Source organism: Coffea arabica, chromosome 2e, assembly GCF_036785885.1.
Source record: "Coffea arabica cultivar ET-39 chromosome 2e, Coffea Arabica ET-39 HiFi, whole genome shotgun sequence".
Taxonomy (NCBI): Eukaryota; Viridiplantae; Streptophyta; class Magnoliopsida; order Gentianales; family Rubiaceae; genus Coffea; species Coffea arabica.
In genome coordinates this window covers 29,986,973-30,002,053 of record NC_092313.1, presented here as the reverse complement: position 1 = coordinate 30,002,053, position 15,081 = coordinate 29,986,973, and the positions used below count along the sequence as shown (strand labels likewise).

The window sequence follows — 15,081 nt, the reverse complement described above, 5'->3', positions numbered from 1 at the left end:
TTTCAAAGGTGAATAAAAATATATCCAAGTTTAGTTTAACTATTATCTAATAAATAATCTTAACATCTTACAATATTTAATCATAGAAACTCTATATTCATAAAGCATGTCATCAGTGAGAAATACAAATAAGTTTTACCAAATCAAAACATTTCTCTCTAAAGTTAAGCTATTTAAATTCGAACAATGGAATTTCAATATATTTTGATACTATTATAATTACAGTAGCAATATAGATCATTTTACAATCCACAATTAGCAAGAAATAATAATAATTAGAAAATCTCACTAAAACAAATAAACAATTCATAGAATAACTTAAAGGGAGCAACAAATTATTCGAAAAATTGAAAATTTAAACTCAAATGGCATAAAAAAAACATTTAGGTCATCTAAATTTAACCAAAAGACAAAAATATTGATACTGTTACAAAATAAAAGTGCTCTTAAAACAAAGAGTGGTTTATTACTTGTGCATTTATGTTTGGTTAGGGAAAACTAAGTTCAGAAAAATATAAAATAATATAAATATGAAATATCATATTTTTTGTCTCAATTACATTTATTCCTTTAAAATAATTGATTTTCTAAAAATTTTAAAGGAAAAAAAATCTAAAAGCATCATGTTCACGTGCAAGCACGTGCTTTATTACTAGTTTGTGAAAATGTCTAACTATGTGCACTTGGATGTGTCTTGATGAGTGTCCAAGCTGACTGCCCTTTAATTGGTGCCAATGAATTATTAGTTGTAATGGTTTGCTTTAACTGAGTGATGGTGTACTACTTCAATGAGCATACCATTATATATTACTCGTAACCACATAAAAAGACCCCAATTTTTGGCGAGCATGAGAGTAGGAGAAGTGATTGGGGAGCTGGTGGCAGGCAGGGGAGGTGGAGGAGGCGGCAGAGGGTTGGCGCAGGGGGCTTGGGTGGGGGAGGAAGGAGAGGGTTAGTGGTTGATGGATTGTTTTGGGTGTTCTAGGTGTTTCCCGTGTGTTATTTGAAGGAAATTAAATCAAGCTGACGTCATTTATTTGTTTAGATTATTAGATTAAAGTTGTTACTATAACCAATTACATGGTAACGTTTTAATCTGCTGTCAACTTGTTAGTTTCCTTAAATTTTGGTCGGTGAATAGTCAAGTCCGAATCCTTGATTAGTTGGTTTTCTAAGTGTAATTGGTTTCTTAGTCCAAGTCGGTGGAAGTCACTCGAGTCTTTAGTTATATGGTAAGCTATTGCCTACATATATGTGATGCCTGTTTCATATTCAATTAGAGAGTTGAGTTGAGCCTTGTTAAGTTGAGTCAAAGAATTTGTTGAGTGAGTTGAGTTGTGAGAGAGGAAAATTAATAGATTGATTGAATAATCCCCGTGCTTTCGTCGATCTTGTGTAATATTTTAATATTACTTCCATGTGTTTTTTTGTGTTGACATTATTTTAGCCGTGTCTGTAAGTGTTTTGGGAAGGGTTACGCTAGACCCTTGTTTCCAAAGCTGACACTTCACGTACCGTAATGTTTTCCTGCTCTATCCCTGCGGTTATAGGCCTATCATCTAACGGTTCAAGGAGGTCACAATGTTGACCAACTACGAAATCTTGCAAAGAGTGTGACAGCCCAATGGGCAAGCAGCTTACATCATCCCATAAGCATCAGAATCCTAAGCTTCATGAGCCTCACTTTGGCTGACTCCATCTCTTTCATATTTCTAATTTGTGGATAGTGCAGTTTGTGGTTAGTGCAGTTTATGGCGTCCCATTTATTTTCCACAAATGACTTGACTTATTGTTAAGAAACCCCGTTGCAATTCAACTGATCATTTAATCGTGAGCGGATTCTAGATTGTTAAGAAAAATCCGTTGCAATCCCACTGATTATTTAGTCATATGCAGATTCTAGTGGTAACTCGTACGAATTCTAAAGGCGACCGTCTAATGTGGGGTTTAGTCCCATATAGTACTTAGTTCCTTATACTTTCTTATTTAGATCCTGTTTGATAATTTCATTTAGCACTTAAATTTAATGTAATCAGATGTTAACATATTTAGATCGTTTGATAACAAAATATTAAACATCTGAATAAATTAAGTAGCATTGAATTTTTTAGGTAAAATTTGCTCTCAAAACTAAATGATAAACTATTCACTTATCACTAGATGTGATATGTGACAGCCCTACCTTACCCTAAGGCGAACCAAAGGGTTCAGCGGACCGTCTGCCCAACTCTCGCCGGGACTCAATCATTCACCTCAAGGAATTGAAGATAAAATTTACAAAACAAGCGAATAACAATCCCAAACTTAAAACATAAACTTATATACATTCCTATCTCCAAAGGAATTACAAACTTCAAATATACAAAGGTTCCCAATTCCTCATACATCCACCCTTGCCAAGTGCTAGGGCGAGAACCGTTACAAAAGAATCCAAAGAACTAGACTAAGCTAGTCTATACAGAGTTCTCGTCCTTGCTCACATCCCCTGTTAAGGAAAACAAAACTAACGGAATGAGCTAAAAGCTCAGTGAAGTTCCAAACACATAAACAAACAATGAGTTCAATACATTAACCATAGATAGCAAGTAATTCAAGAAACATGACAATATAAATCAATAATAACATTCATTAAAAGGATAAATGCTCACATGGAGCCATTCATTCATTCTCCTTTCATTTCCTTATTCCTCCTATCGTTTGAAAATGCATTTTGATAAGTAAAACCCTTCATTTACATTGATATTCGTTCATTCATTTCATTTCACCCCCTCCTGGACGTTGGCCAGGCTCCACCAGATTACAAGGTAATACTCGAGTATACCAAACGTTCACCCAGGGTCACTAAATCGCCCGACCGAGTCCGCTTCTGGCTCGAGTCAATCAGTAACGAAGGGCAGGGCTCAGTTCAGCCGAGAGGCTTACATTCATGCACATATAATCATTCAATCATTGAAAATTTCACATTCATTTAGGTCAAGTGCGATAAAATACACACTCGCCTAGAAAACTCATTTTAAGTAATCATTGAAAACATTTAACATGTTATCATTCATTCATAACAAGTCATATAATCAAGAACAAGCCACATAGTCAATGAAAATAAAACAAACAAGGAACACTCACCTATTTACGCAAAATAATATCCAAAATATCCTGCCGGATAATACCGTCAGTCACCGATGAACCCTAATATAATCAAAAGAACACATTATGTTTCAACCATCAAAGATTTAAGTGATTCAAAGAAAATTCGAATACGTACTAGTATGAAATATAAATATGGTTTTGATAGTGAAAAGAGTACATTGAAACCAAAGAACATAAGTAAAATATTTGTAAAACTTATGCTCACTCGTAAAACTTTAAAATCTCCAATTGAGTCGAAGTGACAAAGCAAACGTATTTCTATTAGTCGTAAATTTCATTTTTTCCAAGGGTACAAGTTTCGGCTAAATTCGAACTTATATATCTCAATAAAAGAAGACGTAAATACCCTAGATGGTTCACGTGGTATTTGCTTTCAAGCCTTACTCAAGTCGCAAGTACATCGACCTAGTTCTCGAGCGTAAATTTGGGCAGCACGCCCTTTGTATTTACCTGTTTTCCAGCCATTTATGGCTTCATTATTGTCCTCAATCAATCCCAAATTCACACACAAAATCATTTCATTTCAATAGCCATTCCATAGGCTCCAAGTCATACAAGTACAAAATCAAGCTAGGAACATGTGCGGAAATGAAGGTTGAGTCAAGAAACAAAAGACAGATTTGACGTTATTTTGCGTAACGGACACAACCGAGGCTACGCTTATCGGATTGAGGTGCAATTTATACCGTTTTTAAGTTAAGACAGAGAGCTACAACTTTGATGAAGACCACTTAGTCCAGTTCGTAGTGTATCTAGGTCAAAATTTTGAATTACAGAACCAGAATCTCACAAACAGGTCAGTTAACCACACTATGCGTAAATGACAGTAACTCAGGCTACCGAAGTGCGATTGAGGCGTTTTCAGTGGCGTTGGAAAGCTAAGACATAATACTACAACTTTTATGTTTTATGGTAAGCCTAATTCGGCCTCTATCATAGGCAAACAGAAACGGACAGAACTGAAAATAAGATTTCCTGAAATCTGGAATTTGGGGTTTAAAAGGGAAATCTCTTCATTTCTTGCTTAAATTACTACCACAACCTCTTATACAAGCTTACATACATCATAAACCATCCATACAACAAGTATGAGAGGGGAATAATTCAAACCCTAACTCAAATGCATCACTCCAATCATCCAAAATCTCTTGATATAAGCATTACGAGCACCCTTGAACCACAAATAAGCTAGCAACAAATCTAGTATTAAAAGTAAAGAGAGATTTCTTGGCAAGATACATTAAAACCACAAGAAGATAGTGGTTTAGTCTTTCCTCCTCCAAAACAACTCCACCAAAACCATCAAACTTCCTAGTTGAGCACTTGTATGGTGTAGTTTCAAATTTGATTGGCTAAAACACAAGATTTGAACAAGTTTGGAAGCAAGAAATTGAAGAGCTCTCTCTTGTTTCTCCCCTCAAGAGAGTCGGCCAAGAAGCAAGAAAAGTGAAGATATTTTGGGTCAAAATTTGGTTTTTAGTAAAGATGAAAATGAGGTCAAAATCCAACCTCCAATGGGTTTGCACCACTTGGCCCTTCTATTGTTTTCTCTAATCCTTTGGCTTCCAATGGTTACATCATATAACAAATCTCTAATTATCCTCTAGCACCTTGTATAATAATAACACTTAGCACAAAAATCACTTAGTCACCAAAATTATATCACACTAGCGGGTCCCACATCTATAACGCACTTCAAATTAACGTACACTAATTCATATTAGGAAAATAATTTTAAAATTGCACTTGCTTGTAAAAATGCATAGAAATTTTAATATTTCCAAGGAAAGTATAAAATGTAGGCAAAGAAATAAAATAATGTTGAGAAAATGTGAAAATTTTTGGGTTCTCATATGATATGTACTCAAATGTATTATATTTAATACTTAACAATTCAATAGTTTAATGGATTCAAACTTTAGATTTCAAACTAAAACTCTTAGTTGTTAGTTGGAACCACACCACTTGACCTAGGCTCACCTTACATAGAGACCATACGAGATTCGCTCTAATACCATTTGTAATGGTCCGTGCCTGCTGGACTGGCCCAATAAAAGCTAAATGATAGGTTGCAATTTTCTCCTTTATTTTATTATTAATTTCCCCTATTACTTGACCCGATATGGATTAATTGTTGGATTCTACTCACTTTTAGTATTTTGCATTTATTTCAGTGAATAGAACGAAAATATGATAACAGGTGCCACTTTGGCAGAAAAGGAATCCAAATGATAAAGCTTGTCCGAGGGGCATTTTTGAAAAAGAAGATGTAACGCCCATTTTGGTAAATTCTGCGAAGGAAGGACGGCTTGAGGGCTTCTTCTTGGTGCTGGGCCGCCGCACAAGGAGAGCAGAGAACTGGACTTATATTTCTTCTTAGTGGTTTTCATCTTTTAGCTTAGCTTTTTGGGGGACTTGTCTTTTTCTTTAGCTTTGAGTAGTGTCTCTTCCTCGTATGTTAGGAGAGGCAAAACAATTAAGTACTTCCTGTAGCTTTTCTTTCTAGTCAGCACTCCATCGAATCAAGTTTACCCATTTTCCAATTGATGGTTGCATTTTTCTCTCCAATTTCCTGTGGGTTTTGTTCATCAATCATGAGCTAATTTTTTCCACTCTAGTCAAGAGACAACGGAGGCTCTGGTTCGCCTAAAAAATTGTGAGATCGATTTAATTTTATCTTTTCCTTTATTTATTGGTATTCGCATATTCGTTAGTTGCAGTGCTTATGATTGTTTAATTAATTGATTGTCTTGGATCCGGATAATTAGTTAATTTGATAATCTATTGTCAATTGGGACGTTAAATCCGTAATTGTTTAATTGTCTCAAAATAGTGACAACTGGTATGATTGGATTTGTGTCAGGGAAATATGCGGGCTAACCTAAAATAACCCTGGTAGTGTATTATTTGGTTAGAATAGGGCTCCTCTAATACGTAAAGCAATTGGGGAATTATATCTTACGGGCGTACCTAGAATTATTCTCCAATTAGGGCAGTGATTAACGGGCGTATCTTAATCACCGACACAGTAAGGAGGGATTGACTGTCATCGCTTGTTAGGCAGTTATAACATATTTATTAGTAACTAATTGGAATTGGCTTTGCATCGATGATCAATTAGGTGAACCATTGTTGAAGTTATTTCTTGGCTAGAACCTTAGTTATCATTCATTTGAGTTTAGTAAATTATTATTTAATTTTTAGTAGTTCCTTGGATTTTATTTGCATTTATTTGATTGTCACTCTCTGCACAAAAACACCCCCTGGTTACTGTGAATTTGAAAAGAAACAATTACTCCCAGTCCCCCTGTGGATTCGACCATGTTCACCACTATCTACAGAAATTACTTTTAGTTTGAGCAGGTTTTTATTATTGCACAGGCTGACAACCTGTCACTAAATTAACCCAATGTTATTAATTATTCAACGGGCCAACCGTTATATATCTTTACTTTCCTCTTTCGAGAGTTTCGATGTGGAATATCATAGTAGATGGCATGATGTGCGGCAACTAATATGTTCTGTCTACCACAAGTTCCATTCCCATCCCTTAGATCGAAGGCAAGAAGATCTTTAAATTAACTTCGTATGGAGCTTCTGGTTTTAGTTTGTGTGGAAGGTTGGTTTAAAAATCAAATTGTCTTAACAACCTCCCCCGCAACTTCAATTGTCTTAAGCAACACTGCCAGCTTTTCTTTACTTGTTGATTAAACCCAAGAAGAACTCCCCTCCCCTCCCACCCACCCAAAATAAAATAAAAAAAAAACTTGCAGCAAAACAAATTAGATAGGTACATTACCCATTAGCATAGTCAAGTCAACTTCCAATATTATTTGATATTTCTGTGAGACGAATAATTATAGTTATCATCGTTACAAGCTCTCTCTCTCTCTCTTAAAATTTATTTCATACGTTCTGTTTTACAATTCATGGCTAACAGGTAAATCTGATGTACTTAATCACCTATCCTGTTGAATGGCAAATAGTTACATCAGAATCATACTTCAAAATCTGTCAGATATTAGGAGAGATCAATTTTCAAAATCCAAAAAAAAAAAAAAAAAAGAAGTAGCAAAAGGAGAAACTGTATTTAGTATGATTTCATGTTATAGATAATTAATTAATTTGATGTCTTGGAATACAATCAAATTACACAAATTGACATAAAATAATTAAGCATGTTGGTCAACTTCAACATATAAAAGCTTATCTTATTTGAGCTAATTTAAAAATTGATGACGTGCTTTTAGAAACTTTTTCCTCACCAGTTCAAAAATCACTGGGGCAAGTATTTGGCACTGATCCATTTCTGGTGAAGAAACTGCTTTTTTTCTACCTTTCAATCTTATCTCCCCTTTTGAGTTTTCATAAGTTTTATTTTTCTTGTTGCTTACTTACAAAAGATAATCCCGAAAAAAAAAGGAAACAAAGATTAGATAACAAAATGGCACTGATAGAAGTCTTTCTTGGTGCAATCATCAAGGTGATATTTGACAAGCTTGCTTCTGTTGATTTGAAGAAACTTGCGCGCTCAGAAGGCTTAGATACTCAGCTGAAACGATGGAGCCAAGTGCTATCCCTGATTCAGGTAGTGCTTGATGATGCAGAGGACAAGCAGAATATGAGGATTGCTGTGAAGCACTGGCTAGATGATCTTCAGGATTTGGCATATGATATGGATGATGTGATTGACGAATTCTCCACAGAAGCTTGTCGAAGAAGGTTGCTGGAAGCTCAAGGCTCTACTAGCAAGGTAAGAAAGGTTAAAATCCCTTCCTGTTGTACAAAATTTTCTGTTAAAGATTATAAGTTCAACAGAAATATGGCTCCCAAGGTGGATGAAATAACTAGAAGATTGGAGAGCCTGAAAGAACAAATCAATATCCTCCATTTGGTAGAGACTGTAGCAAAGAGGCCGAACAAAACTAGGGATAGATTGCCATCAACTTCCTTAGTGGAGTCTTATGTTTATGGTCGAGAGAATGACAAAGAAGAGCTGCTCAAATTGCTCCTTTCAAATGAATCGAGTGATGATAAAGTGGTTGTGATACCAATTGTTGGCATGGGAGGGATTGGTAAAACAACTCTTGCTCAAATGGTGTACAATGATGACAGAGTCAACAAATTTTTCGATTCCAAGGCTTGGGCTTGTGTTTCAGATGATTTTGACATTTTTGGGGTAACAAAGACAATCCTTAAAGCAATCACAGCGGGTGGCTGTGATTATGAGGATCTGAATATGGTTCAAGTGAAACTGAGTGAGGCCTTGACCAGGAAGAGGTTTCTAATTGTTTTAGATGATGTTTGGAATGAAAAATATGAGGACTGGGACATCCTGTGCCGCCCATTTCTAGTTGGTTCATCTGGGAGCAAGATAATTGTCACCACTCGGAATCATAGGGTGGCATCAGTAGTGTCTTCCACTGCTGGATATAGTCTGAAGGAGTTGACAGATGATGACAGCTTATGCTTACTGGCAAGACATGCACTGGGAAGGACAAATTTTGACAGGTACCCCAATCTAGAAGGCATTGGTAGGAGTATTGTAAGGAAATGTAAGAACTTGCCCTTGGCCGTGAAGACTCTTGGAGGGTTGTTGCGTGCTAGATCGACCCCAGATGAATGGACGGATATACTGAACAGTGAGATATGGGAAATAAAAGAGGATCAAAGTGACATTCTTCCAGCACTAAGATTAAGCTATTATCATCTTCCTGCCCACCTAAAACCGTGCTTTGCTTACTGCTCCATATTTCCCAAGGACTATGAGTTTGACAAATATGAGCTTGTATTGCTCTGGATGGCAGAGGGTTTTATCGAGGAGTCAAAAGCAAGCGAACTTATGGAGGACATAGGGGACAATTATTTTAAGGAGCTACTAATGAGGTCCTTCTTCCAGCAGTCTAGTTCCACTAGTTCACGTTTTGTGATGCATGACCTTATTAACGATCTAGCCAGATATGTTGCTGGAGATTTTTGTTCCAGACTGACAGACGACTTGGAAGAGAACATCAAATGCACGATCCTTGACAAGGTTAGGTACGCATCATTCACAAGTTCAGGGTATGGAGCTACACAAAAGTTTAAAACTCTTCAGAAAGCAAAACATTTGCGAAGTTTCCTACCATTGCCCATTTTTGTCAAGTATGAAGGCTTGCCGTTTTACATCGCTAAAAAGGTCGTAGCAGAACTTTTGCTGGAATTGCGATACTCAAGGGTGCTATCATTCAGTGGCTATGCTATCTCTGATCTACCAAATTCCATCGGTGAATTAATACATCTAAGGTACCTGAATTTGTCTGGTACTTGGCTGAAATTGTTGCCTGAATCATTGAGTAATCTTTGCAATTTACAAACACTACGTTTGAGCAACTGCAGGGAGCTGATTAACTTACCGGTAGGTATTAGAAAATTAATTAACCTGCGCCATCTTGAAAATTCCAATACTAGTCAATTGTGTAAGATGCCTTCAGGGATTGATCAGTTGACGAGCTTGCAGACACTATCCAAAGTGGTTGTGAGCAAACATGGTGGGTTCAGGCTGAATGACTTGGGGAACTTGTCCTTACTGGCAGGGTCACTCGCCATTCTGGAGTTGCAAAATGTTACGAATGTTCAAGAAGCACGGGATGCCAACTTGAAGAACAAGAGGGACCTTGATAACATAGTATTGGCATGGAATAGTGAATATGATGATTCTCTGAGTAAAGTTCTTCAACAAGATTTGCTTGAGGCGCTACGACCATACACAAACCTAACGAGTCTTGAAATTGAGTTCTATAGGGGAGACAAATTCTCTTCCTGGGTGGGGGATTCTTCATTTACTAAATTAGTAAAAGTAAGCCTTAGAGGTTGTACATACTGCAAGTGTTTACCATCACTCGGGCAATTGCCTGCGCTCAAGGATTTGAGCATTCAAAGCATGCTTGGGGTGAAGGCAGTAGGTACGGAGTTTTGTGGCAAAGATTGCTCTTGGGAATTTTCCTTTCCATCGCTTGAAAGTCTAACATTTAATGACATGCCACAATGGGAGGAATGGACTTGCTTAAGTTCAGCAGGAGAGAACGAATGCCACTTCCCTCTGCTCCGAAAGCTCTGTATAAGTTGCTGCCCAGAGTTGAAAAGCATTCCTGTTTTGCATCTTCCTTCACTCTCTGAACTAAAGTTAAAACAGTGCTCGCTGGGAATTGCGAAATGTTTTCACAATTTGACCTCATTATACAAATTGGAGTTTCGGCAGATTATAGGGCTCGCATCCCTCGAGGATGTGTTCAAGCAGTTTCCATCAGGCCTTGAAGATATCACATTACATGAATGCCGTCAACTGAAAAATCTGTGGGGCTCAAGTAACACTATAAACGTTGTGCAGCTAAAATCTTTAGTTGTTTCAGAATGTTCACAGCTTTCATCCTTGGAGGAGCTTGGTGTCTTACCAACGCTCAAATATCTTGAGATAAAAGGTTGCAGTGCTCTCCAGTCTTTGCCTACATTATCTGGTCTTAACACATTGCAAATAAGCAGATGCTCAGCCCTCAGTTGCTTGCCAATGGAGAAGTTGCTCCTCCCTCAGCTTAGGAATCTTGAGATCTGGCAGTGCCAGAAACTGAACCTTACTCCAGAGATTGTCATTGAGGACACCAGCACATCGATTGAGAGACTGGAAATCGTTGGTTGCCCATATCTGAATTTGAGGACAATGCTTGGTTCAGTCTATTGTTTTGCAAGTCTCCGGTCTTTGTATATCAGCGATTGTGATCATCATCTGGATCAATTGCCCAGTCCAAGTTCGGAATATCTTTCCTTGGACAGATGCAAAAATGTTAGTTACTTGCCCAGTGGGTTGGGAAGACTAAGATCTCTATTTCCACAAGGAGATTTTCCTCCCAGTCTGAAGTTTCTTCACATAGGGGCAGGAGAAAACTTACAGCTGAAGCCCCTGTCAGAATGGGGACTCAACAGACTCACGTATCTTGAAAGTTTCAGCATCTGCAGTGGATATCCAGAGCTGGAATCATTTTCTGGTAGTGGCGATGATGGATTGGCTTTGCTTCCTCCAACTCTTAGGTCCGTCGCCATTGGTGACTTACCAAATCTGAAATCGCTCTCCACGTTCTTGCGAGGTCTTACAGCTCTTCAATATCTGCATATCTTTAACTGCCCCAAGCTTGGATCCCTACCAAAGGAATCGCTGCGTAATCCGCTTCAAACTCTACTAATTTATCAATGCCCACTTCTTGAGAAAAGGTGTTTGATGGATAGAGGAGACTACTGGCCCGTGATTGAAGAGATTCCCCTTGTGAGAATAGGCAGTGATGGCATCAGGTATTCAGAGATTTAGAGTTCCTGATTTTCACTTTTATTTATTGTTCAGTTTTCTTACTGATTTTCACTTTTTTTCCTGTACAAATGAAGTTTCGTGTTTTTTAAGTTCAAAATCTTACTCTATCTACTTATTTTATTTTTCTTTTTCAGGTAAAATATTTGTTGGCACGTAGGCTCAACTGCAGATTTGTAGAGGAAACTAATCACGGGATCTCATTCTGCCCATCTTGTTCTTGTTTTTTACTAAGTCCCTACATTTCCTGCCTTGATGATATTGTAAGTCTCTTTGTTGGGCCTTATTCAGAATTGTAGAGACTGTAGAATTATATATGTATATATGTATGTATATATATAAGCACATGTTTCTTTCTTTCTTTTCCTCTTTTTTATTTTTTCCTTTTCTGAAGTCAATTGGAATGTTTATGGAGAAACCAATGCTCACTTACTAGTCTGTGAAGACGCTTCACTCCAAATTTGGGTCCATGGACTAAATTTGCAACATCACATGGCGTACCCGTGAGACTGTATTCTCGTGAAAACTAGACATCTTGATTATAACTTACAAAAATTCACTAAAATTTACAATTACTTTAAAATGATAATGTCACTAAAATTAAAATCTACAAATATTTCAAATTATCATTACTAATTTATACAACCCTAACTTAAGAATTTCAAACTCTTCATTTAACACACCTATTAAACACCTTACTGTATAATTCTTAGAACGCGATCGCCAATCTATTTACCTCTTCATTTATCTTCTAAAGATATGCAATCTTGCTTCCAACTTATAGCCAATAATATATATGACTTAATTAGTTCATATATGCTATTTCATTTACTTATTTTTATCTTAAATAATCCTATAAAACATGTCAACCTTTTATAACAAGTAACTGAAAAGGGTTCTAAGAAAAGAAAAGAAATGAAGATTTCCCTATTCCGAAAGTTTTCCATTTTGAAAAGTTTCCCCTTTTGAAAAGACCTCTCTTTTTAGAAAGTATTTTAATCCAATTATCTATAAAAAAAAGTTTCTATTTGGATATAAATTGGAACATATTGGTTCGAGTTGGATTTGAATTTGGGTTTAACCTTAGAGTTAAGCCTACTCTTTAAAAAAGGCTTCTTTTTATTTAATTTGGATATAAGCAAACTTGGACTTTTAATAGTGTTGTTGAGTTCATTTGTTAAAATTTTGGTTGTTATAATAAAATCGAGCCTTTAAATAAGTTCTTGGATGTATACAGCTCTAAATTGGGTATTTTTAAACATATTTCGGTTTCTAAACATATTTGATTAGCTGGGAATTTTCAAGTTGGGCTTTATGATCCAAAAGTTCAATTACAGAACAAACAAAATGTCCACTATAAGAACAAAAGCCCTACATGCACAGGCCCAGAAAGTCAGTTTCCCTTTCTTTTTTTTAACCGTTAACTGCACCATTCGGCCCACTAATTATATTAGCCCCAAATAATCCCAAAAATAATTTCAGATGGCCCTTTTAAATTTTGGCATACATTGAATTTGTATCCCAAAAGCAAAAAATAATTGTGAAAGGCCATTAAAACTTGGACCAGTCCAACAAAAACAACCCAAGAGTTTGTTATAATACCTCAGCCCAATGAACTAAACAAATGATCCAATTAATTGAAACCCACAAGGACCACAACAGCATCAACAACTGAATTTGATCTTCATCAGGTCATTATCATCATCACTGGTTTTTTAAAATTCAATGGTTAAAATTGTTTCACACCATCTCATCAAGTTGTACGGCACAATTTAGACACTAACTTATTTCCCAAGTCACAAGTTGGATGACTAAACACAACCATTAATTATTTGTCTTTTAATTTTGTACAAACGGCCTGTCTTCAAGTGAAATTGTGTGCCATGAAATTCTATTTCTCCAGACAAATAATTCTAGAAATTATAAAGTCCTAAAAGATATTATCAATTAAGTTGAAACCAATATTTAGAGATACAAAGTCTACACCCATCCCATGTCTAGACATAGGGCTTCCAAGGAAAAATTTAGACCTTGAAAATATCGTAGAAATATTCTTAACAAAAGTTCACAGTCTTATGTGATTATAGCCGAAAAAATGTTAAAATTTTGTCCCCTTTTATGCCTCCTCTGTTGATCTCTTCTCCATACAAACTCTCTATCTTTGGTTTTGGCGTTTTGTAGAAAGAAATAAAAACCGGAGCAGACAACAAATTGAATGAGCTATAGCCAATCAAAAGTTTTATTTTGAATATACACATATTAAGAGAAAATAAAAAGCATTACGACATTAAAGGATGAAGAAAGAAAAGGGTCAAAACAGAAAGAAAGAAAAGAAAAAAAAAAGAAAAATGAGAATAAACTTAAAAGATAAAACTTATATGATTGCAGGGGCATATTTGTGACCATCGACCAATCTCTCTCTCTCTCTATATATATTATATACACACACACACTCTAGAAAGTCTCTTGGATGATTTATCGTTTAGTCCCTACTCATTACTCTATAAAGGACTCTTACAATTTTACTTATAAAGGACTCCTACAATTTTACTCCCCGTCTCCTATCAAACTAAAAATTCTTAATTAGAAATGTTAACGTATCAAATAATGGCCGAATTTTTCCACTCACTAATTGCATCATGATAAGAAGTTGAACTAAATTTGGACTCTATTAAGGGCCCGTTTGGGGTTGCGATACTTTTGGTAAAAAAGTACTTTTAGATGTTAAAAGTATTTTTAAATTGTTTGGTGAATATCATCCCATAAAATTAGGAGTAAAGATTTTTGTGTTAAAATTTTTTTACCAAAAACTCAAATTTGGTACTTTTAGAGTAGCTTTTGTGATTTAAAAAATAAAATATCAAATTTAATCATCTTATTCTATGTTATAAACCAAATAAAGAGATAAACACTTTTAAAAATTTTCAAATTATATATTATCCAATATAATCGGTACTTATTGAACTATGTCTCCAAACAATATATTTAAAATATTTTAAACAGTTGACAAGTACTTTTATTAAAGATCTGCTAGGGAAATACTTTTCAATAAATTACCGCAATTCCAAACGAGCCCTAAATCGGAGACAAGCTATTGTTTTATAACAAGATGATTGAAACTAGAAGTCAAATTACATAGGCAGTTTGGAATCCATTAAGATCCCAATAAAAAGGTTAATTGCTTAGAATATACGTATAAAAAAAAAACATCCGCCAAATGAAGCTCTGACAGGGGGTATTTCTCAAACTATACCTGCCAAAATGAATTTTTCCTTCCCAATCAGAAGCTGTCAGCCGGTCAGAAGCTCAGCAAAAATTTCAGTGCTGGTCAGAAGGTGTCAGCCGCTGCCGTGCACAGTCAGCACGGTAGCGGCTGACACTTCCAGACGTAGCAGCAGTTTTGCAGGCCGCTGCCGTGCTGACTGTGGCAAAAAAAAAGTTTTTACGGAAATTGGTTTTTAAAGTTAGGGTTTAGGATTTTTGGGTTAGGGTTTTTGCGTTAAGGTTTTAAAGTTAGGGTTTTAGGGTTTAGGGTTTTAGAGTTTAGGGTTTAGGGTTTTAGGGTTTAGTATTTCAAATTAATAACAAGGCTAACGCTA

At 36.0% G+C, this 15,081-nt stretch overlaps 1 protein-coding gene across 1 annotated transcript; it reads left to right on the top strand.

The window, feature by feature from the left end:
* Positions 1 to 7,423: 7,423 nt before the first annotated feature.
* LOC113728926 (putative disease resistance RPP13-like protein 1) lies at positions 7,424 to 11,839 on the top strand. Its single transcript, XM_027253276.2, has 2 exons — positions 7,424 to 11,469; positions 11,620 to 11,839. Exons 1-2 carry the CDS (start codon positions 7,592 to 7,594, stop codon positions 11,621 to 11,623), a joined length of 3,882 nt encoding a protein of 1,293 aa, XP_027109077.2. The 5' UTR covers positions 7,424 to 7,591; the 3' UTR covers positions 11,624 to 11,839.
* The last annotated feature ends 3,242 nt before the right edge of the window (positions 11,840 to 15,081 follow it).

Excerpts from the sequence above, each read along its gene's own strand:
- LOC113728926 (XM_027253276.2), top strand. The coding sequence starts at position 7,592 with ATGGCACTGATAGAAGTCTTTCTTGGTGCAATCATCAAGGTGATATTT.